Here is a 24,308-nt window from a genome sequence, read left to right on the forward strand (position 1 = left end):
CACAGGTCGGCGCAACATCGAGGGCCGAAGGACCTGTACTGCGCTGTTATGTTCTATGGAGAGTTAATCCCTATGGTTTTCGAAAATCCTAGGGTCCTGGAACTGTGCCAATGGATTGGAAAGCTGCCAATGTGGTATCACTCTTCAAAAAAGGAAAAGAAGTGAAATGCAGGAAACTACAGGCCAGTTAGTCTCATTTCAGTTATTGGAAAAATATTAGAAATAATATATGTACAATGAATAGCAATGCATTTGGAAAGTTGTAGTCTAGTCAAGCAGAGACGGTATGATTTCATGGAGGGAAATCATGTCTGACAAATTTAGTAGAGTTCTTTGAGGAGGTAACAACCAGTGTAGATAGAGGGGAACCAGTTGATGTTGTATATTTGGATTTTCATTTGATAAGGTGCCACAAAAAAAGGATCCTACACAAGATAGAAGCTCATGCTATTGGAGGCAATACTCTGGCATGGATAAAGGATTGGCTAAATAACAGGGAACAGTCAGTAATGGTAAGAGGATCTTTCTCAGGTTGGAGGGCAGTAACCAGTGGAGTACCATATTGATCAGTGCCGGGACCACAGCTCTTCACAGTCCATGTTCATGATTTGGAGAAAGGAACATAATATACTGTTGCCAAATTTGCCAATGATACAAAGGTGGGTGAGAAGGCAGATTGTAAGGAGGATATAAATATTTTACAGAAAGATATTGACAGGTTATGAGAGAGGACAGAAAATTGGCAAATGGAATTCAATGGGGGAAAATGTGAGAGTGTTCATTTTGGAAGAAAGAATTTGAAGGTGGTTATTATTTAAAATGAGAAGCAACTGCAGAAAGCTATAGCTCAAAAGGGACTTGGCAGCCCTTGTTCATGAAACCTAAAGAAGCTAGCATAGTAATTGAGATTATTACAAATGGACCAATGGTCAGCACAAAAGGAATGAAATGAAGTGGGTTGTAGTTAAACATGATGCAGCTTTATTAAAAAGATGTTGCTCATTCAAATCCAAGATGGAAGAGCCACAAAAGCCCATGAATCTCTCTGATTTTGTCATTAAAACAGTTTATTTCACCTACATATTTGCGCATGAGGAAGTCTTTTTGCCCAAGATAGAAGTTATGAAATATCCTGCTGGGTAGAACAGTAGTCATTTGAAGGAAATGAATAAGCAGATTGGATACCGTGGATGTAGGTTAATGAGCCCAGTTACCTCAAAATTATGCTACAAACAATTGTAATGTATCTGATATTACAATTCAAATATATCAATTCTACTAATTGTAAGCAAGAAATTACATGGGCGCAGTTAACATGCAAGGAAAAACAGTATTGGAATTTGTATTTAATGAGTGCAACATAAATAACTTTTCTATACAGGCTATTAATTAAACTCCTCAGTCCTTCATAATATGTTAATACAAGTGGTATTTTTGGAATCCAGAGATTTATAACTGCACCACACTAAACTAGAATAGAAGAGGTGTTGACATTCTGTGGTTGTGATCTTTTAAGACATTTACTGTAACATTTCTCCTATTTTACACAATATATTGTAATATGAGGAACAAATTAGCCAATTGAGATTAGTGTGCTTTAACTCAGGACAAAATTCTCAAGCTATCATCATTTTGTAAAACCAGCTAAAGTTTGTCTCACTGAGATAATGAAGAGCAATCTAAGTATTTTGCCTCTTTTTTAAAAAATTGGATATATATATATATAATATATGCATGATATTGGAAGAAGAATTCAGTGAATATTTCATCTTTTTGTCCAGAAAACTAAAGATCACGTGATGTTATGCTGGAAGAAATACAACCACTTTCAATACATAACAGGAAGGCAAACAGAACCCTGGCTTTTACCTCAGGGGGGTTGAAGTATACAAGTGATGTTAGAACATAGAACACTACAGCACAAACAGGCCCTTCGGCCCACGAGTTACGCCGATCACATCAACACCTACCAACCTACAGACCTATCTATAATCCTCAATCTCATTAAACCCCATATACTCATCCAGAAGTCTTTTAAAAGACCCCAGCGAGTTTGCCTCCACCACCACTGACGGCAGCCGATTCCATTCACTCACCACCCTCTGAGTGAAAAACTTACCCCTAACATCACTTCTGAACTTCCCTCCCTGCACCTTAAATCTGTGTCCTCTTGTAGCAACCATTTCAACCCGGGGAAATAGCCTCTGAGAGTCCACCCTATCTATTCCTCTCAACATTTTGTAAACTTCTATCAGGTCGCCTCTCAACCTTCGTCTCTCCAGGGAAAAGAGTCCCAGCTCCCTCAACCTAACTTCATAAGGCATGCCTCCCAGTCCAGGCAACATCCTTGTAAATCTCCTCTGTACCCTCTCAATAGCTTCTACATCTTTCCTATAGTGAGGTGATCAGAACTGCGCACAATACTCTAAATGAGGCCTGACAAGGGTCTTATAAAGTTGCAGCATTACCTCCCGACTCCTAAACTCAATCCCTCGATGAATGAAGGCCAGTACACCATACGCCTTCTTGACCACCTCCTCCACCTGCGAGGCCGATTTAAGAGTCCTGTGGACCCGGACCCCAAGATCCTTCTGCTCTTCAACACTACTCAGACTTCTGCCCTTGATAGTGTACTCGTTCATCCCGTTGGTTCTGCCAAAATGGACGACTACACATTTATCCGCGTTGAAGTCCATTGATGTTGCTACAACTGTAGAAGATATTTGTGATGCCATGTTTAGAGTGTTGTTTACAGTTTTGGTCCCCTAATTTGAGGAAATCTACATTATCATTGGAGACAGTACAGAAGAGGTTTACCATGATGCTCCTGACTATGGAGGGAACGTCATATGAGAAAAATTAAAACAGTTTGGGGGGTGATCCTATCATTGTACCCCACCAGCTGATGGGTGGGGTGAGCTGGTAAGATCACAAGAGAGTCAAGAAATCAATTTCTCGCAATTTTATCGGCATCGGATATCTGGCGCAATCAGCCTCCTGTCCATTTCCGGAATGAGGCAGACTAATTTATTGAAATATATTTAAAAGCTGTTTTACATAGATTTAATGACCCTGCGACATCATCATCCAGGCTCACTTCTCTATATGAACTTGCAAGGAGAATCACAGCTGGTCGCCAGTGATGTGAACCTGTCATGGTGGCCTTGTCGGTAGAACCTGAGACCATTGAGGTGCCCAGGGAAGATCAGGGCAGTGGAAGGGTGTCACTGGAGTAGTGCCAGCCTGGCACCCTGGTACTGCCCATCAGGCTGTGCCAAGGGGGCAGTGCACAAGGGGGTGGGGGGTTACTGAGGGGCAGAGCCAGACCAGAGGTGGCTGGTCATGGGAGGACCTGCTACCATTCTGCATCAGGGATCATGTAACTAAAGTATTAACAAACCGAATAAATCCCTTCTAACTATTAACGATTCCCAAATAAAACAAGATTCTAATTGTACGCTGCTCTCATAAATACAACTCCCACTCACTGACAAAAATAGAGTTTAGTCACTCTCTGAATTATAACCAGGTTTTGTGTCTTCTGGAATATTCTGGGCCTTCTCTGTCGATTCTTCTGTCTGGAACTTCTTCCTTCTTTGGCACCTTTGCTATCTAACTGCTGCTTTCTCTGAGATACAGATGAAGCAAAGACAGCCAGAGAGTATCTTTCTTTCAAGACCTGAGAGCTGATAGCTCTGGCAGTTGTTCTCTCCTCTTTGTGTCACTGCCCCTTTCTTTTATACCCATGATGACTTATTAATATTTCCCACAATAGGATTGGTCGTAGGTTGTCAAAAAATCAGATAGATATCAAAAACCTATTAAATTTCAAAGTGCCTAATTCAAATTGATTGGCTAAATTCAAAAGCTGGTTGTTTTGCTGAAAACTAATGCTTGGCCTTTCAATACTGACGTTTCAGTTTGGGCTCTCAGTGTACTTGTACTTTAAATTTCTAAGCACAGAAAAACCTTTTAACATACAATTTTACAAATACCCAATTCTAATTTCCTACCTCCCAACTTTGACAATAAGCGGGTGCTGATTTAAGGTGGATTTGAGGAGGAATTTCTTCTCTCAAAGAGTGGTAAATCTTTGGAATTTTTTACTCCAGGAAGCTGTGGATATCGAGTCCTTGAACATTTTCAAAGATTGATAGGTTTTTAAATCAGAATCAAGGGTTATGAAGGAAAGGCAGGAAAACGGACTTAGTGGGTTTGGTTGGATCAGTTTATGAAATGGAACAGCAGGTTTGACAGACTGAGTTGCCCAATCCTGTTCCTATTCCTCACGATCTTACGGTAAAACGTGCTCAATCTCACTCTTGACTTTATCCAAAAGTGGATAAAAGACATTTCCCAGTATAAAAGTAGGGAGGTCTTGCTGCGGCTGTATAGGGCATTGGTGAGGCCGCAGCTGGAGTACTGTGTGCAGTTTTGGGCGCCGTACTTACGCAAGGATTTTTTGGCCTTGGAGGGAGTGCAGAGGAGGTTTACTAGGCTGATACCGGAGTTGAGGGGGTTGAGCTATGAGGAAAGGCTGAATAAACTAGGCTTGTACTCGTTAGAGTTTAGAAGAATGAGGGGAGATCTCATTGAGACGTATAAGATGATGAATGGGATGGATAGGATAGAGGTGGAGAGACTCTTCCCGCTCAGAAAGGACAGTAGGACTAGGGGGCACAGCCTCAAGATAAAGGGGGGGGGGGGCGGTTTATAACGGAGTTGAGGAAGAACTTCTTCAGTCAAAGGGTGGTGAATCTCTGGAATTCTCTGCCCGTTGAAGTGGTGGAGGCTACCTCGCTAAATATTTTTAAGACGCGGGTTGATGGGTTTTTGATAAGAGAGGGGATTAAGGGTTATGGGGAGAGGGCGGGAATGTGGAACTGAGACACGACAGATCAGCCATGATCTTATTGAATGGCGGGGCAGGCTCGAGGGGCTAGATGGCCTACTCCTGCTCCTATTTCTTATGTTCTTATAAAGAGACAACTTTTTTAGCATCAGCTGTAAGGATTATGTCAAATTGTATGTGGAGTTTGCAATATTCTTTCCTGTGTCTGAGTGGGTTTCCTACAGGTGCTCCGGTTCCCTCCCACCGTCTGAAAGACGTACCGGTTAGATGCATTGACCCAAACAGGCACTGGAATGTGACGACTAAGGGGAATTTCACAGTAACTTCATTGCAGTGTTAATGTAAGCCTTACTTGTGACTAATAAATAAAGTTTAAACTTTTAAAAGGGACTGGAGCTATTGATGAGAAAGCTAATCCCTGAGGAGCAGCAGAGAATGTACAATGCGATTTATGAACTTTCCAAACACATGGAGCATAATGGAGGAGAGAATGGAGCGGACCACCTCAAGCATGAGTGAGATGGGTGTCACACGGCATTGCTCTGATCCACACCCAGTGCTCTCCATTGAAGTAAATTGTGTAAGTGTGTTCAAAAGATCACAGGATGTGACTGACAGATGAGGTAGAGGCATTTGAGCCGTAATCTTTTATTTAACACTACAAATTGGTCTTTGTTGGAACTCTGCTCGCAGTGCCAATTGTTAAGTTTGTTTCTCGCAAGACTCTTCCATCCTTGATACAAAGGCAAAGACCAACCATTGTCAGAATCAAAGTCTTTATTTGTCCTACATATGTAGGCTGGCTAACCTCTACCACTTAACCTCCACTCAGTGCTGGAAGTCAGTTACTAAAAAGCACACGAAACAACAAGGCTGACCCCTTTTATACAGTTTACAATCCCATTAGGTAGATGTGATTTCAAATAAGACATAAACACACATCTTCTGATTCAATCAAAAATGTCTAGACTTAAGCACACATCACCCACTTCAATCAAAAATGAACAGTTACAGAAATTTCTGCATAAGAAAGAACATCCTATTAAAATCTGCATTTACTACTTACAACACTCACCCATCAGAACATAAGCATAATGGCTTTGGGATACGCCATTTGTTAATGCAAAAGAGATCATCATCACATACTCAGCTAAACTTGCACTCCCAGCCAGGCTCAGCAAGTTGGAGCCTGTAGTTAATCTGTTTTGACAGTTTGATCCCATGAGCTGCTTCTCTGCCGTTCTTGCAAACCCAATTGTTCATCTTGCCCTCTACAGTGCACATTAACTCTTTAATACCTCACTTTGTTTGGAAGTAGTTCCATGAAGATCCATCTCAAACAAAAATGGCATCGTGCTTTTGTGAATGGGGAGAATGGTTTACAGTTTCATTTTCTTTCCTGGATAGAAAATCTATTTTGTTTTTAATTGAATCACTTTAGTTTCGATTCACATTTAGGAAACGATCTCAAGCAATTCACGACTGGATCAATTAATGAGCTAAAGGGCATAACAAACCCAATGCTGCCCTCGATCAACTCATCATTTCAAACAAAGGTGAAGCTGAGACAGGAACTCGACCCAATCCCCATCTGATCAACATTATGAGGTAAAGCTCATCGGAATTGTTTCAGTATTGACACCGATGTGTAGATTACTGAATACAGAGCTTGTTTTCAGAAACTAGCACACTTTTACAATGCAGTTGAAACACAGACCAGGAATTATTTATTCACTGTGAGAGGATATTTTGCTTACCAAGGCCGCTGATTGTTGGAAAGCATAAAACAATGGGACGATATTTTTTAACTTGATATTGGTTAATAATTCAAATCAGAATTAAAATTAATTTCCATTTGGACTTTGTCAAATATACAAAGATCAATCTGAATTGTACAATCATATTCAGTCTTCAGGTAACTATAGATGGAGCACGAGGGAAGATTGACTCTGTGTTCTGCGGTAATCTAGACAGGGTTTACGGATGTAAAATGATTATTTTCAGTGCATGCATTCATTAAAGCTAAAGCAATCTGATATCTATATCGAAGCGGGGGGTTAACAACATGAACTGGGATGGACAGCGGTGAACGTAGTTTGGAACGTGACAGCAGAATTACAGTGTAAAATGGGTAAAAAAGAGAGAAAAATACTTGCTGAGATTGAGACTGAGCGTGAGGGAGATGGAAGCTCACATTGACTGGGGTAAAGAAAAGGTGCAGTAGTTTGAACTGAAAGCAGAAAGCCATCATGAACCCACCGTACTGACACCGCACCGCCCACTGAGGTCCCATCCACTGACCCAGCTCGCTGTGGTCTTCAATGATCCTGCAGCATTCAGTGAGTATTTTCTCTATCTCTCCTTCTAAACTCTTTTTCCGCTTTACTCCGTTAGCTAAAACATTTGTTTTTTTTTGGCATGTGGCCATCAGTATTGGCGACCTGTCTCTAGAAATGCTATTCTATCTGGCGCAGTTCACCCCTCCCCACCATCTTTCCCACCCTCTACACTCCAAGAATGCTATGAGTCAAGGTGGGCAGCGGGGTAAAGTTTTTGGGAATTTGGGCCAGTAAAAATGATATAGTTCCAAGTCAGGATGATGTATGATTTGGAGGCAGACTTGCAAGTGGTGTTTTCTTGCACCTATTGCCCTTACATTCTCGGTGGTAGAGATTGTGAGTTTAGAAGATGCTGTTGAAGGAGCTTTGGTGAGTTGCTGCAATGCATCTTGTAGATGGGACATTCTGTGCTGGGACTGGAGGAACTGGATCTTTAATATAGTGCAATGAGGAGGTTTGAGCTTCTAGAGAGCTGTGGGAGCTGCAGTCATCCAAGGAAGTTCCACCACACTCCTGGCCAGTGCCTCATAGATGGGGGATCCTTGAATTCCTTGGCACAGAATGCCCATCCTCTGACCTGCTCTTGCATTCAAAGAGGTCTGGATTTTATGGAGGTCTCGTTGCTCTGCGGCTGACATTAACCAGCTGACGGTGCCAACTCCCTTCCAGCGGAAGGAAGCCCAACCTCAGGAGCTGCCAGTCAATCTGTATCCTGGAGTGTGGTGAGACCAGGTGGTTTAGTCAGGAAGTGAATGGGGAGGTGGCGGGTGGTGGTGGTGATCTTCTGGGGGCAGGGAGGGAAGGACAAAGGGGGTTATCATCTTGATGGGTGTGCCCCTGATGTTTTACAGGTCACATCCACCAACCCCACCCCCCGACCCCCACCACCACCTCTCCCAAGGAGGTACCCATCTCTCTCTCTCCTGCATCGAACGATAAAGCAGTCATCCCATTCATATCTGCACTCTGTGCTGCCTGGCATGTTGTGGCAATGAATGCAGAATGAGGCCCTCAATTCTCATTTAATTGACCATTTAACAGCCTCAGCAGGTCAAAAGCTGGATGGCCTGGTGGGCACCTATCTCACATCCCATATTATGGGGAACAGCTTGGGGGTGGCAAGGAGGTGGTGGACTAGCCACCTGTCATGTTTTACATGCCACCCCATGGGGACAGCGTCCTTAGATTTCACCCAAATATTTATTTGCTGGGGCAGTTAGGTTTCTGGTTAGCACATTCATGGTGATGGGTTCAATGATGCCATTGAACGTTCAGAACAGATGGTTCTCTTTTTGAAGATGGTCATTGTCTGGTATGAATATTACTTTCCATCGATCAAGCTGAACCTGAATTTTGTCAAGGGCATATTGTATGTGGGCCAATTAAATGGCAATTAAGGGCCTCATTCTGCCACCATTGCCATAATATTCCCTGGCGTGTCGCACATCACTTCGCTGACACAGTTTGTTCAAGATCGGAAAACACAATCTTACCAGCGAGAATGATGTTTTTCCAAATTCTTCACATTTTCAGCTGGCGCCCGCATTCCCATAGACAGAGAGAGTGGGCTCAAGATCGTGCCCATTCTCTCTCATGCTCTGAAGCCAGCTAATTCCTCTACCCAGATGCTGGACTCGGCACATGTCTCTCCCTGGTCTTCCAGCCAGCATTTCAGTGCCAGGATCCTGCTGTTTCTCCCGCCTGCCTGTGACTCCCTGCTGTCTCTCCTTTTCCGTGACCTCTGCAGTCTCTACTTCCCTCCTTCCCATCCGCTAAGCAGTTTCTCCTTCTCCTTCCCTCCGCGTGGCTCCTGGAGTTTCTCATTACACCATGACCCCGGTGGCCTTTCCTTCCCCACCTATCATTCCTAAAACCTCTTTTTCCCCTCAACATATTAAGCAAAGCTGGTGTTTGCTTCTATTCCAATCACAGCCTGTTTTTCTTGCACACTTGGTGCTGATAGGCTCACTTAGCAGCCACCGCAGGAAAGGAACGACCTGTGATTGGAGGAGCAACCCCCCAGGGATCTTCCACATCATTGACATGTGACCCCAATTGTTCACATTATATATTAATGATTTGGAAGAGAGAGCTGAATGTATTATCTCCAAATTTACAGTTGGATGGGAGCGTTAGCTGTGAGGAGGATGCAGAGATGCTTCAGTGTGATTTGGGTAGGGTGCACGTGTGGGCATGTGCATGGCCGATTCAGTATTATGTCAATAAACGTGAGGTTATCCACTTTGGTAGCAATAATAGGAAGACAGATTATTACTTAAATGGATGTAAATTGAGGGAGGTGGATACTCAACAAGACCTTGGTGGCCTTGTGTATCAGTCACTGACAGTGAACATGCAAGTCCAGCAGGCAGTCAAGAAGGCAAATGGTATGTTGGCCTTTATAACAAGAGGATTTCAGTGCAGGAATAGAAATGTTTTACTGCAATTGCATAGATTGTTGGTCAGGCCACACCTGGAGTATTGTGTGCAGTCTTTGTGTCCTTATCTAAGGAAGGATGTCCTTGCTATAGAGGGAGTACAGAAAAGTTTTGCCAGGCTGATTCCTGGGATGGCAGGGCTGTCATACGAGGAGGAACTAAATTGGTTAGGATTATATTCACTGAAATTTGGACAAGTGAGAGGGGATCTCGTGGAAACTGATAAAATTCCAGAAGGGCTAGACAGGTCAGAAAGAATGTCCCCAGTGCTGGGAGAGTCTAGAACGAAGAGCCATAGTTTGATGATAAAGGTAAACCCTTTTAGAAGTGAGGTGAGGAGAAATTTCTTCACCCAGAGGGTGGTGAATGTGTGAATCCACTGCCACAGGGTGTAGTTGAGGCCAAAATACTTTCTGATTTCAAGAAGAAATTACATATAGCTCTTGAGGCTAAAGGAATCAAGGATTTTGGAGGAAAGGGCGGGGGGGGGGGGGTAAAATCAGGATATTGAGTATGACGATCAGCCATGATCATAATGAATGGCGGAGCAGGTTCCTGTGTCTATGTTTCTATCGCTGACCAACATTTTGAACAGAGGCCAATTTGAATGTTTTGGGGATGCCCCAACCTGGCCCATGGATTGTAGATTGGACAAGCCATTAAAAAAATAATTTATCCATGGGACATGGGCATCAGGGGCTGGCCAGCATTTATTACCCATCCCCAGTTGGAGGGCAGTTGACAGTCAACCATCGACCACATGTCGATCTGACCAGGTAAAGGTGGCAGATTTCCTTCCCTTAAGGGAATCAGTGAACCAGAAGGGCTTTTCTGACAATGGCTTCATGGTTATTAGTGGATTCTTAATTCCATGTCTTTTGTTTTTATTGAATTCAAATTCCATTACCTGCTATGGCAGTATTTAAACCAGGATCGGAAAGTGGCACTGATCCACTTCAGATCAGCCATGATCTTACTGAATGGCGGGGCAGGCTCGAAGGTCTAGATGGCCTACTCCTACTTCTTATGTTCTTATATATTTATATATATTGAAGTCTTCGGAAAGAACATTTTGTCCAAAACAAAAGACACTACTCTGCATTAGTTATTAAGTTGCATTTGTCAAGGCCAGAACCCACTTTTTGAAGACACAAAGAATACAAATTTCTCAGAGACAATAGCTTAGATAAGCCTCAGACTGAGACCAGAGAGTATGAGAAACATAGAAACTAGAAGCAGGAGTAGGCCATTCAGCTCTTTGAGCCTGCTCTGCCATTCATTTTGATCATCAAACTCAATATCCTGATACTCCCTTCCTCCCACACCCCCCCCCTCCCCCCTCATAGCCCTTGATCTCTTTAACCCCAAGAATGATATCTAATTTCTTCCTGAAAGCATGCAACATTTTGGCCTCAACTGCATTCTGTGGGAGTGAATTCCACACATTCATCACTCTCTGGGTGAAGAAATTTCTCCTCACCTCAGTTCTTAAAGGTTTACTCCTTACCCTCAAACTACGAACCTAGTTCTAGACTCCTCCACCATCAGGAACATTCTTTTTGAATCTACCCTGTTTAATCCTGTTAGATTTTTATAAGTTTCTATGAGATCCCCCTCACTCTTCTAAGCTCCAGTGAATATAATCTTAACTGACTTAATGTCTCCTCATATGACAAACCTGCCATCCCAAGAAGCAGCTTGGTAAACATTCGCTGTATTCCCTCCAGAGCAAGGACCACGTATATAACCCAGGTCTTCAATACAAAAATGTACCGGGTTTGAGCAAACAGAAACAGCCACATGAACAGCAGGGGCAACTGCCTTCCACTTTGTCTGTTTCAATCCTTACTCAACAACACCAAGCCCTGTTTGCAGCTTGGAAACCCAGCAGAAGACCATATTGCTGCACGTGACTTCTTAAAAGAGGATTCCAACTCAATTCCACTGTCTTCAAGAGAATAAAGCAACCATGCCTGCAGAGCAACTACATCAATGACAAACCAAATCTACCTGCAGCCGCCATGAAAAGTAACTCTATAACTGAGAACAAGCAGTTGGACAATCCATGAATAAATTCTCTGACTTTATCATTTTCATTCACTTGGTCAAGTTTTAATATCTCATAGTCAATGTTCTATTTAGTTTTGTGCATGTGGAAAATGTAGATGTTTCTGCATGAGTGAGAACTTCACCACATAAAACTTTTTTATTTAACAATTTCAGAATTTCTTTTATTCATTCATAAATTGTGAGCATCACTGGCTGGCCAGCAATTATTGCCCATCCCTAATTGCCCTTGAGGTGGTGATGGTGAGTGGTCTTCTTGAACCGTTTCAGTCCGTGTTGAGGAGGTCGACCCAGAATGCTGTTCGGTAGCAAGTTCCAGGATTTTGATCCAGTGACAGTCAAGGAACAGCTCTATATGTCCAAGTCAGGATGGTGAATGGTTTGGTGGGGAACTTCCCCACCATGAAGAGAAGGTTATGTTTGGCTCATTTGGTGGAATTCTTTGAGAACATTACATGTGCAGTGGATAATGCGGAACCTGTGGATGTGGTATATCTGGATTTCCAGAAGGCATTTGAGTAAGGTGTCGTACCAAAGACAGCTATGTAAGATGAATGTGCATGGTGTTACAGGTAATGTATTAGCATGGATTGAGGATTGGTTAACTAATAGAAAGCAAAGAGTGGGGGTAAATGAGTGCTTTTCTGGTTGGCAATCAGGGGACTAGTGGTGTGCCTCAGGGATCAGTGTTGGGACCACAATTGTTTACGATTTATATAGATGATTTGGAGTTGGGGACCAAGTGTAGTGAGTCAAAAATCACAGATGACACTAAGATCAGTGGCAGAGCAAAGTGCGCAGAGAATGCTGAAAGTCTGCAAAGGGATGTAGACAGTCTAAGTGAGTGGGCAAGGGTCTGGCAGATGGAGCATGATGTTGGTAAATGTGAGGTCATCCATTTTGGTAGGAATAACAGCAAAATGGACTATTACTTAAATGATAAAAAAATTGCAGCATGCTGCTGTGCAGAGGGACCTGGGTGTCCTTGAGCAAGAATCACAAGGAGTTGTTTGCCAAAAGGATGGAGTTTAAAAACAGCGAGGTTGTGTTGCAGCTGTATAAGGTGCTGGTGAGGCCACACCTGGAGTACTAAGTACAGTTTTGGTCTCTTTACTTCAGAACGGATATATGGCAGCAGAGGGAATGCAGAGGAGATTCACTAGGTTGACTCCGGAGTTGAGAGGGTTGGCTTATGAGAAGAGATCGAGTTGACTAGGGCTGTACTCATTGGAATTAAGAATGAGGGGAGATCTTATAGAAGCATATAAGATTATGAAGGGAATAGATAAAATAGAGCAGGGAAGTTGTTTCCACAGGCAGGTGAAATTAGAGCTTGGGGGCCTCAAAATAAGGGGGAGCAGATTTAGGACTGAGTCGAGGAGGAACTTCTTCACACAGAAGGGTTGTGGACTCCCCTGCCCAGTGAAGCAGATAAGGCTATCTCATTGAATGTTTTTAAGGCAAGGATAGATACATTTTTGAACAGTAAAGGAATTAAGGGTTATGGTGAGTGGGTGGGCAAGTGGAGCTGAGTCCACAGAAAGATCAGCCATGATCTTATTGAATGGGGGAGCAGGCTGGAGGGGCCAGATGGCCTACTCCCACTCCTAGTTCTTATGTTCTTATATTCCCGATGGTGGTGTTCCCACGTGTCTGCTGTCCCTTGTCTTTCTTGATGGTAACTGTCATGGGTTTGGAAGTTGCTGTCTTAGGAGCCTTGTTAAGTTCCTGAGCGAGTTTTAGTACAAAAATAGCTCCTTTCTTGTTAAATCAAGAAATCTAGCTAGCTTAACTCTAGCCGGCTTAACGACAACCAGTTTTGTAACTGAATAATTCATTGGCATTCCAGATATGTTCTAGCTATGCCAACTTTTTTGTGGGGAACACGGTACATTATATTCAGGATCCCTCCATCAGCTCACTTTCTGGTATATTGATGTCTGTATCGGGGCATTTGCTGCTCTTGTCCCGGACTGGAAAGTTTTGTCAAATTTACTTCCTACTTGTATATTTCCCTTGCCTTCACATGGTCCGACTATCGTTTTTCCCAATCTTTCTTCAGCTTTGATATGTCTATTTCTAGGAGTAAGTTCTGTAAATTTGAAAAGAACATTTTGATAATTTTGGACTTGATTTCCTTCACTTGTGTACAGTTTAACTAATGAATTCCAAATGGTGTTTTTAACCACATTCAGTGGGGCATCAATCAGGAAAACACACAGATACCAGATTCAGAAATAGTAGCAAAATTCATTGAGTAGGGACACGTTTAAACTATAACACAATCAAAGACTTGTCAGCTTACTCAGGAAAGTTAAAAACTTATGACTTAATGAAAATAAAGTACATATCACTGAAACTCTACTCCTTTCATACTTTCAAATGGATGTCCAGTCCAGAAGAAGTGGACAGAAATTTCAACTCCTCGCACTGACCGAGAAACAATTTCTGCCTCCGAGGAGAACTGTATCTTCTTTCTATGGTTTCTAATGAAATAAGAACACATCTCTGAACCAGTCTCAATACCAACTATGCTCAAACTCCGTGCTGACACTCAGCTGCTCCTGACCTATGCTGCCAACGATAGGAGGGATTCTTCAGCCGTGCTTGCATGAAAACCAGAGATTTCCACCCGACTTCAATACACCTTGACATGGTCCACCGCCGCCTCCCCCGTCCCCGGCCCATTAGAACTCCAGTGACAGGCGGGAAGGGAGAATTCCGGCCGATATTTCTACTTGTAGTTTCCAAAATGCAAAATTCTGCCTTACAATGTTAACTCGATATCTCTGCCCACAGGTGCTGCCTGAGCTACTGAGTATTTGCAGCATTTGATATCTATTGGATGCAGCAAGTTCAGTAGATATCTTCAGCAGCTCCTCGGCATCCCTCAATGGCCAACACACAGCAGGCGGGACAGTCCGCCACAGGAAATTCTGCTTTCTAAAGACCATCATGCCCTCAGGGAGGGGGAAAACACAGAAGGGGGAAGACTAAAGGGTAGAAAATTGGTTAACATGGGTCAAAATTGATATGACCTCACGTTTTCAGGCACTAAAGAGGAATTTGAAGATGAAAGAGTCCACGGGTTTGGGAGGTTTACGCTGCTGCAATAAAGAATTCATTGGAAAGTTGTTTCCAAGTCGCTGAGTGACCCCAGACTGTTGATGGAAAAGTTAATCATTGAGGAGCAGCGGAGAGCATGTAATGCATTGACAAACTTTCCCAGCACACTGAGCAGAGAGAATGGGAGCCATATGCATCAAGAATGAATGGGATGATGTTATGGGGAAATGCACCAATGTCACACCAAAGTTCACTCACCAGGTGAGCACATGTGCCATGACTCAGCCTTTCTCTCCACTCCTTGTTTGATTAAAACAGAGTCACTTTCGCTAATTTATAAGGACGTAGATGTTAATTCAATGTCTGCACTTAATGAGTTACATGGTGATTGCACTGAATTCAACCTGACTGGCTTTCTTAATATAAACACAAAGGCAGTTCATTTTCATTCTGCTAAAAACCCACCCAAGTGAAGTATAAAGATACTTGGAAAGATAAACCTGTGTCTGCACCTTTGCAACACAATCACAAGGAGGCAAAATTATAAAATAGAGGAGGTTATCTTTTGGCCAAATTAAGATTCAATGATAAAAGGCAAATAAAAGAGAGAGAATTCACTGTTAGAGTCCATTGCTGATGTTCATGGGCAAGGCAGATATTTTCACACTGGTCTTGGAACTCCAATGGGGATAAGGCTGATTTAGAACATAGAAACATGGAACAGTACAGTACAGTACAGGCCCTTCGGCCCTCGATGTTGTGCCGAGCTATGTCCTAACCCAAGGTCAAGCTATCCCACTCCCCATCATTCTGGTGTGTTCCAAGTGCCTATCCAATAACCACTTGAAAGTTCCTAAAGTGTCCGACTCCACTATCACAGCAGGAAATCTACAATTTGTAAAGACACACTGAAATTTCTGGAGACAGACGCTTTTAAAACATATTTGCTTTTACTAAGGATGGTGCTCTGATGGCTGAGGTTCATTTCAATTGAACATCTCTAGCTCTGTGCAGGATTCCAAAATGTATCAGAGAAAGAAGGGAGAAGATGGTGTTGCTTATCAATTTGCAGACTTCTTTTTCTTGACTGCCCAAAGCAAAGAGAATGTTGTCCAGAAAGGCATTTCAAAATGTTGATTCTGGTCACAGGACCTCCTCTCTCAGGTCATTGTTCCAGCAGATTTTCTCCATGTGCTTTGAAGCACATGGTATAAGTGTGTCGGAGGAGGGCAAATTGAGACCAAAGGGTTTTGGGCTGTTTGAGATATTTTCCTCATGGGCATTTCCCACTGGCTCCATGGACTTCTGTTTGAATACACAGTGGTCACTGAGCGTACAGGACTGCTTCCTGGAGGAAAGTGTTGTTTTTCAGTTTTATTTCCTCGGTTAGGTTCCGATTCACATTCACCACAGGACAATTACAAAAGAAAGCTGAGAAACAACAAACCAAACACTCTTGGCGACTAACTCACCATTGCAAGTGGAGCAGAAGCTGAAACAGGAATCCAAACCATCTTCCATCTGATCAGCACGATAAGAACATAAGAAATAGGAGCAGGAGTAGGCCATCTAGCCCTTCGAGCCTGCCCCGCCATTCAATAAGATCATGGCTGATCTGTCGTGGCTCAGTTCCACATTCCCGCCCTCTCCCCATAACCCTTAATCCCCTCTCTTATCAAAAACCCATCAACCCGCGTCTTAAAAATATTTAGCGAGGCAGCCTCCACCACTTCAACGGGCAGAGAATTCCAGAGATCCACCACCCTTTGAGTGAAGAAGTTCCTCCTCAACTCCGTTCTAAAACCTCCCCCCCCCTTTATCTTGAGGCTGTGCCCTCTAGTCCTACTGTCCTTTCTGAGCGGGAAGAGTCTCTCCACCTCTATCCTATCCATCCCATTCATCATCTTATATGTCTCAATGAGATCTCCCCTCATTCTTCTAAACTCTAACAAGTACAAGCCTAGTTTATTCAGCCTCTCCTCATAGCTCAACCCCCTCAACTCTAGCATCAGCCTAGTAAACCTCCTCTGCACTCCCTCCAAGGCCAAAATATCCTTGTGTAAGTACGGCGACCAAAACTGCACACAGTACTCCAGCTGCGGCCTCACCAGTGCCCTATACAGCTGCAGCAAGACCTCCCTACTTTTATATTCAATCCCCCTCGCTATGAAGGCCAGCATCCCATTAGCCTTCCTGACCACCTGCTGCACCCGCAGGCTGGGTTTTTGCGACTCATGCACAAGGACCCCGAGGTCCCTCTGCACCGTCGCCTGCTGCAGTTTATCACCCCGTAAGTAATAGTCCTTCCTACCATTATTCCTACCAAAGTGGACCACCTCGCACTTACCAAAATTAAATTCCATTTGCCAGTTCCTGGCCCATTCGCCCAGCCTATCTAGATCCTTCTGCAGACTCTCCACACCCTCCGCACAATTTGCCGTTCCACCAATCTTGGTGTCATCAGCAATTTCGACACCCTACACTCGGTTCCCTCCTCCAGATCATCTATATAAATGGTAAATAGCTGAGGCCCCAGCACCGACCCCTGGGGCACTCCACTAGTCACCAACCGCCAATCCGAATAGCATCCATTAACCCCCACTTTCTGCCTCCTATTTGACAACCAATCCTCTATCCACGCCAACACCCTACCCCCAACTCCATGCCCCCTGACCTTCTGCAATAACCTCTTGTGAGGTACCTTGTCAAATGCCTTCTGAAAATCAAGAAAGACCACATCCACCGGCTCTCCTCTATCCACCGCCCTAGACACATCCTCACAGAACTCCAATAAATTCGTCAGACACGACTTCCCCTTAACGAAACCGTGCTGCGTCTGCTCTATCAAGCAATTCCCCTCAAGATGCCTCGCTATTTCCTCCTTGATGACGGATTCTAACATTTTACCTACAACAGATGTTAAACTAACCGGCCTATAATTCCCTGCCTTTTGCCTGCCACCCTTCTTAAACAACGGCATAACATTAGCCGTTTTCTAATCTTCTGGCACTTCCCCGGAATCCAGCGACGTTTGGAAAATAACCAAGGCATCCACTATCACCTCCGCCATTTCTTTCAGAACCCTCGGGTGCATTCCATCCGGTCCTGGGGACTTGTCCACAATCAGTGCCTCCAGTCTGTCGAGCACCACCTCTCTAGTAACAGTAATGTCATTGAGACCCTCCAGTCCTACCATCTTTCCATCGCTAACACCCGGCAAATTATTCATGTCCTCCTCCGTGAAGACCGAAACAAAAAAGTTATTCAAGACCTCAGCCATTTCCCCATCCCCTACCACTATTTGTGTGCAGGCTCTTGAGTGAAGAGCTGGTTTTCGGAAAGAAATTAGCATGCAATTGCAAAACATTGATAAAATGTGTAAAGCTGGAATTATTCATTGACAGCGAGAAGGTGTGATGCTGAGCCAAGATTAGTGATGATCAGGAAACAGATTTATTTATTTTTTTTGTAATGATTCATCATTCAAATTCAAATCCAAATCAAAAAGTTGCCATTTGATCTCGATGGATGTACAAGATCAGATCTTATATTGGCGTCAATGCCCTCTGCTCTTTTGCAATCTGTGAAAGGAAACAAATAATTCCCAGTCCAAGGTAATCTGGTTAGGGTTTAAGAATGTGAAATGGTGATTTTCTGCACTTATGTATGCATTGCTGAAAGTAATCAGAAGTGTAAAGTTAAAAAGGAGAGCACAGCATGAACTGTGTTGGACAGAGAGTAAATGTTAAAAGTTAATTTGTTAGTATCATAAGTAGGCTTTCATTAACACTGCAATGAAGTTACTGTGAAAATCCCCATTCCAGTTCCTGTTCGGGTACACTGAGGGAGAATTTATCATGGCCAATGTATCTAAACAGTCTTTTGGACTGTGGGAGGAAGCCTGAGCACCTGGAGGAAACCCACGCAGACACGGAGAGAACATGCAGCGATCCACGCTGGGAGTCGAACCGAAGTCCCTGGCTCAATGTTATAGGGATTGTATTTTGGGATTTAGATTAGGAATTCCAGTTAAAATGGGTAAGAGAAGGTAAATGACTGTTGAAAGTGAAAATGACTGTAGCGGGTAAGAAAACTGATGTAAATTGATGCAAAAGGACAGTGGTTGTAGTTTGAACTGAATGGCAAAGGGCACAAATTAAAATTGGAAATTAGCCCACACTCCACCTTCTTACATCGTATGGACAAATAGGTCAGTTGTACAGGACCAAAATGAAAAAAAAACCGATCCAGGCAGCAAAGACCCTCACAATCCTGCTTTTCAACAGAAAGTTGAAATCAATTTCCTTTTGGAGCTTTACGTGCAGAGACCATCATTCCTCGACTAAAGGGTGCATAGCCAACGAGTCCAGGAGTCAGTAACAGTCATTTAGCTAAAGAAAATGGATTGAGGGAGAAGAGCCTGTTGCACTTAGTCTGACATGGATGATGATGATGATGTTTTTTTTTCTCTTGCAGTGACCAAGAAAAGGATTTGTTGAAAATGAAGCTCGATTGGCTTCAATGGCAATTCACGTGGGCGCCACAGAAAGAAAACATTGACTTGGAGGATATGAAGCAAAAATTAGAACATTTAATTCAGTCTGGTGTGAAATATTGATGATGTGGGTATGCTGGCGTTGGACTGGCGTAAACACAGTAAAAAGTCTGACAACACCAGGTTTTAGTCCAAACGATTTATTTGATAATCGACTCACAAGCTTTCAAGGTTTCCCTCTTCGTCAGGTGAATCAAAGGAGATCTACAACCATCTCCTGACACTGGAGGGTATACGCCCAGAGAGTAAACAGGCAATATGTTTACAGGCTGGGTTATTTGAACTCAATAACATGAAATCAGAATCGAATGCCATCGCCCATTTTCTGGAAGGAATGAAGTCAATTATGACTCAATAGAACAGAAAAGGTGTCGAGAAAACTTGGAGATGACAGCAGCAAGACGCCTTCGCTGGAATCTGAGAGAAAGCAAGGCCCTTGGTGTCCATGGGTTCCTGCACCAGCTGGATGGGGAGAGACGTGAAGCTATTAAATGCTTTGAAAAGGCTTTGGAGTTTGATCCTGACAATGAAACATATCTAAGTGCTCTTTGTGAATTACGCCTTTCCATCGAGGCTGACAATCACTCTCCCAGTGAAAGCCAAACATATTTTTAGAAAATGTATTAATGTTTCTGATACTGGAGCTCAGTCTGTGTATGTTAATGAAGATCCCGCCCACTTTGGGTGGGCACTTTAACCCAGTTATTACCAAGTGGGTAGCTTTAAAAATCGCCTCCATTAAATTCTAATGTAACCTAGATAACTGGGAGATAGATATAAACTGATGGCCAAATATAGATTAAAGCACATCTTGTCTGGATCTTCATTTGTTTTTGTGATTTTAATAAAAATGTATTCTAGCTGGAATTACTGTAAGCTTCAGTGAACTCTGTGATTTATACTCTGCTGATGGTAATGTCGGTGTAATAACAATATCCAATCCAGCCTGTAGTGCGTATAATAAAACCACTCTGCCACTCTATCTCTCACTTTCTGCCTCTTCTCAGGAAAGTTGCCCATTGGGTGAAAGGCTTTCCATATGTGACAGTGGAGAAAGGGCCAACAGTCAATGCAGCCCCTTCAGATAAAGCAACTGCTTCATTCTGTTGCTCTGAGGATTTGCTGACAGACGCTCAGACTCCCATCCACAGCGTTCATTCAGATCTCAGTTTCTGTCACTGGGAGTCTCCCTGTCCTGTAACTTGTCAGCTTCACCAACTCTTTATCAAACCATCCCAGACCCTCACTGGCCAACACAGAGCAGCTCGGACAATGCCCGGGAAAGACCATATTCTACCGACTGTCACCATCTCACTGAAGGGGAAGGGTAATGGATATAAAAATGGGTTAATTGGGTTAAAAATAATAAAACATAATGGCTGCAGATACTGATTTTATAAGCAGTGATTTCAATTGTAACTGTATATTCAGAGACTGAACGTTAAAACAACCAATAAAATTACACTGTGGCTAAGATTATCTGTGTTGCTAATCTCATGGGATGAGAATGGATTTGTGGTTCAGAATATGATGAGGGAAAAACCTGCAAGTGAATTCCTGTTGGTCGGGAATGTTTAAAGCCAGTTTTGAACATTTTCATGAGCAACATTTCAGGTACTTCATCCTGATCAACACACAGCAACCTGGTCACAAGTTACAGACTCCATTTGAGGTTGGCATCTCTCGGTTCAGGGAAGATGTTGTAAAAATTGAAAACTCAGAGGATAGGGTGGCAGGATGGCTCAGTGATTAGCCCTGATGTGTCTCAGTGGCAGGGATCCCTGTTTGATTCCAGTCTTGGGTGACTGTCTCTATGGAGTTTGCATGTTCTCCTCAAGTTTGTGTGAGTTTCTTCCGGATGCTCCGGTGTCCTCCCACACTCCAAAGATTTAGAGGTTAGGTGGATTGGCCATGCTAAATTGCTCCGTGATCTCCAAAAGGTGTGCAAGTTAAGTGGATTGGCTTTGGTAAATGCACGTGTCTACAGGGATGGGGTGGAGGGGAGGGCCTGGGTGGGATACTTTTGCGGCGAGGAGTGCAGACACGATGGACTGGATTGCCATGATCTGCACTGTTTGGATTCTATGACTCTAAGGATATAATGTGAAGTGATAACATTATCATTACAGACAATGATTTTAACAACAGAAGTCACACATGTCAATGGAATTTATCTCCTAGAACCCAGACTGTGACGTTTCTTTGCCGTGAGGATGGTCCCTAATCTCAAATTGCCCATTTGCAAGGGGCAAGGCAGCATGGTAGCACAGTGGTTAGCACTGCTGCTTCACAGCTCCAGGGTCCTGGGTTCGATTCTCGGCTTGGGTCACTGTCTGTGTGGAATTTGCACATTCTCCTCATGTCGGTGTGGGTTTCCTCCTACAGTCCAAAGATGTGCGGGTTAGGTTGATTGGCCATGTTAAGAAATTGCCCCTTAGTGTCCAGGGATGCATAGGTTAGAGGGATTAGTGGGTATAATATGTAGGGATATGGGGGTAGGGCCTGGGTAGGATTGTGTTCGGTGCAGACTCGATGGGCCAAAGGGCCTCTTTCTGCACTGTAGGGTTCTATGATTCTAAGGCATTCGTGACTTAATGTGCAAGAGTATAGAACTTTGATCTGATCAATTCTTCTGAAGACAAAGTGAAATTCAATGAAAGATTTAATTCCACTTAATGATAGATTCCCTGCTGCTGATTGGATTGCTTTAAAGTGTAAAATAATTATCAATTTACAAATGGGAAATTTGTAACAATATGGAACAAATTTTCCTTCATTTTAGTTAAAATACGAAAAGAAAATCACTGCACTCAGTATAGAACCCAAAGGAAAATGTAACAGGTGAGTTGTCAAAAACATTTTGGAGCTCTTGGGCACAATTTTCCCAGCCCACTGCGCTGCTCGAGTTGCAGTTCAAGTTCAGGAAAAGAGTTAGAAGAGCTGCAACTGTTTAAGTTGGAGTTGGTACCTCATGTGCTAAATAAAGGGAGATTGTTGAATGAATTAACGGTCAACTCCTGTCTTTGTTTATCAAGTTAAACTGGAATGCTCTGTGTCTACATCAATCGGCAAGTTGTACAGGAAACTAAACTTCACTAGCTGGAAAATTATTAAATTCAATTATTAAAGAGAGAATAATCTTCAACTACTTTGTAAAGGTCTGATCAAGCAGGGACAGTATGGTTTCATGGAGGAGAAATCATGTCTGACAAATTTACTCGTGTTCTTTGAGGGGGTAACAGCCAGAGTGGATAGAGGGGAACCAGTGTATTTGGATTTTCATTTGATAAGGTGCCACACAAAAGGCTACTATGGAAGACAGGAGCTCCTGATGTTGGAGGTAATACTCTGGCAATGGATAGAGAATTGACCAACTAACAGGAAGCAGTGAGTAGCAATAAGGGGGTCTTTCTCAGGTTGGACGGTAGTAACCCAGTGGAGTGCACTGGAACTGCAGCTTTTCACAATACATATTCATGATTTGGAGTAAAGAACAGAGTACTGTGACCAAGTTATGGATGAGGTTGTTCATTTCGGAAGAAAAAAAAGAGTGTGGGCGATTATTTAAATGGAGAGAGACTGCAGAAAGCTGTAGCACAAGGGGACTCGGAGATCCTTGTTCATAAAACCCAAAAAGCGAGCATACAGGTATAGGAGGAAAAAGGGAAGGCAAATGGAATGCTGGCTTTTATTTCAAGCGAGTTGGAGTATAAAAATAAAGAGGCGTTGCTGCAACTGTTAAATGCTACATTTAGAATATTATGGAGCGTTCTAAACAAATCCTTTCATGGGGTGTGGGTGCCATTGGCTGGGCCAGCTTTTATTGTCCATCCCTCTCCTTGGGGTAATTTAAATATCTATTACTTTGGGTCGGGAATCACATGTAAGCCAGACCAGGTAAAGAGGGTGGATTTCGTCCCCTAAAGGATATGAGTGAACTCGATATGCTTTTATAATAATTGACAATGGCTTCATGATCATCATCACAGAATTTTAATTCCAGATTTTTATTCAATTCAAATTTCACCATCAAACATGATGGGATTTGAACCAGGGTCCTCAGAGGAATACCCAGGGTTTGTGGATAACAAGTTCAGTGGCAATACCACTACATCACTGGCTTTTCTTTGGTCTTCTTATTTAAGGAAAGATATATTATCATTGCAGGTAGCACACAGGAGGTTTACTAGAATGATCCTGACTATCGAGAGTCCTGATGTGGAGATGCCAACATTGGGCTGGGGTGGTGTTGAAGGGAGATTTAAATAGGTTTAGAGGGAACAATATCCTCGGTTTAGGTGCCTGTATCACAATTTATATTCAAAGGTACCTTATAGCGATTTATATTAGTAGGAATAAATAGTATATAATAAATATGTATGAATTTACCATGATACAATCACAAAGGGCATGCATGAAAACTCCACATGTTAACAGAAGCTCTAGATAGTAAAACGACACAAGATGGACTCCAGGTTTTAGCCACATTCCTGACCACCATTAGCTGGCTTGAGCATAAGCTTGTGTACACTAGATCACAGATACTGGTGACTGGTACCAATCTATGATCTGAGGCCTTGAATGAAAACTAGACACAGAGGGTTAGGGAGGACAGTCATGGAGATGATAAGGAGGCCCACTGGACAAGGAGTATTGTACACTCAAGGACTCCAGATGGGAGAAAGGAAGATAATATTGACTGAGGTACCATGAGTTGTGTCCACGAGACCACAAGCTGATCATGCACAAGCCCACCTTCCAAGAGTTGTGGAAATACAACCTTTCACTCACCTGAAGAAGGAGCAACACTCCGAAAGCTCGTGCTACCAAATAAACCTTTTTGACTTTACCTGGTGTTGTGAGACTTCTTACTGTGGAGAGTCTGCCATATGAGGAAAGATAAACAGGTTGGGTCCATACTCCTTGGAGTTCAGAAGAATGAGAAGCGATGTGTTTGAAACATTTAAGTTTCTGAGCAGTGGTAGACAGTA

At 43.0% G+C, this 24,308-nt stretch overlaps 1 protein-coding gene across 1 annotated transcript in view; it reads left to right on the forward strand.

The window, feature by feature from the left end:
* LOC145354185 (interferon-induced protein with tetratricopeptide repeats 5-like) overlaps positions 1 to 20,799 on the forward strand; it is a 33,577-nt gene extending 12,778 nt beyond the window's left edge. Inside the window, exon 3 of the mRNA XM_080205258.1 lies at positions 19,686 to 20,799. Coding sequence (XP_080061384.1) covers positions 19,686 to 19,932 — 247 coding nt within the window. The 3' untranslated portion in view covers positions 19,933 to 20,799. The remainder of the gene's footprint in view (positions 1 to 19,685) is intronic.
* The last annotated feature ends 3,509 nt before the right edge of the window (positions 20,800 to 24,308 follow it).

Source organism: Carcharhinus amblyrhynchos, chromosome 17 (assembly GCF_965287045.1).
Source record: "Carcharhinus amblyrhynchos chromosome 17, sCarAmb.v2.hapA, whole genome shotgun sequence".
Classification (NCBI taxonomy): Eukaryota; Metazoa; Chordata; class Chondrichthyes; order Carcharhiniformes; family Carcharhinidae; genus Carcharhinus; species Carcharhinus amblyrhynchos.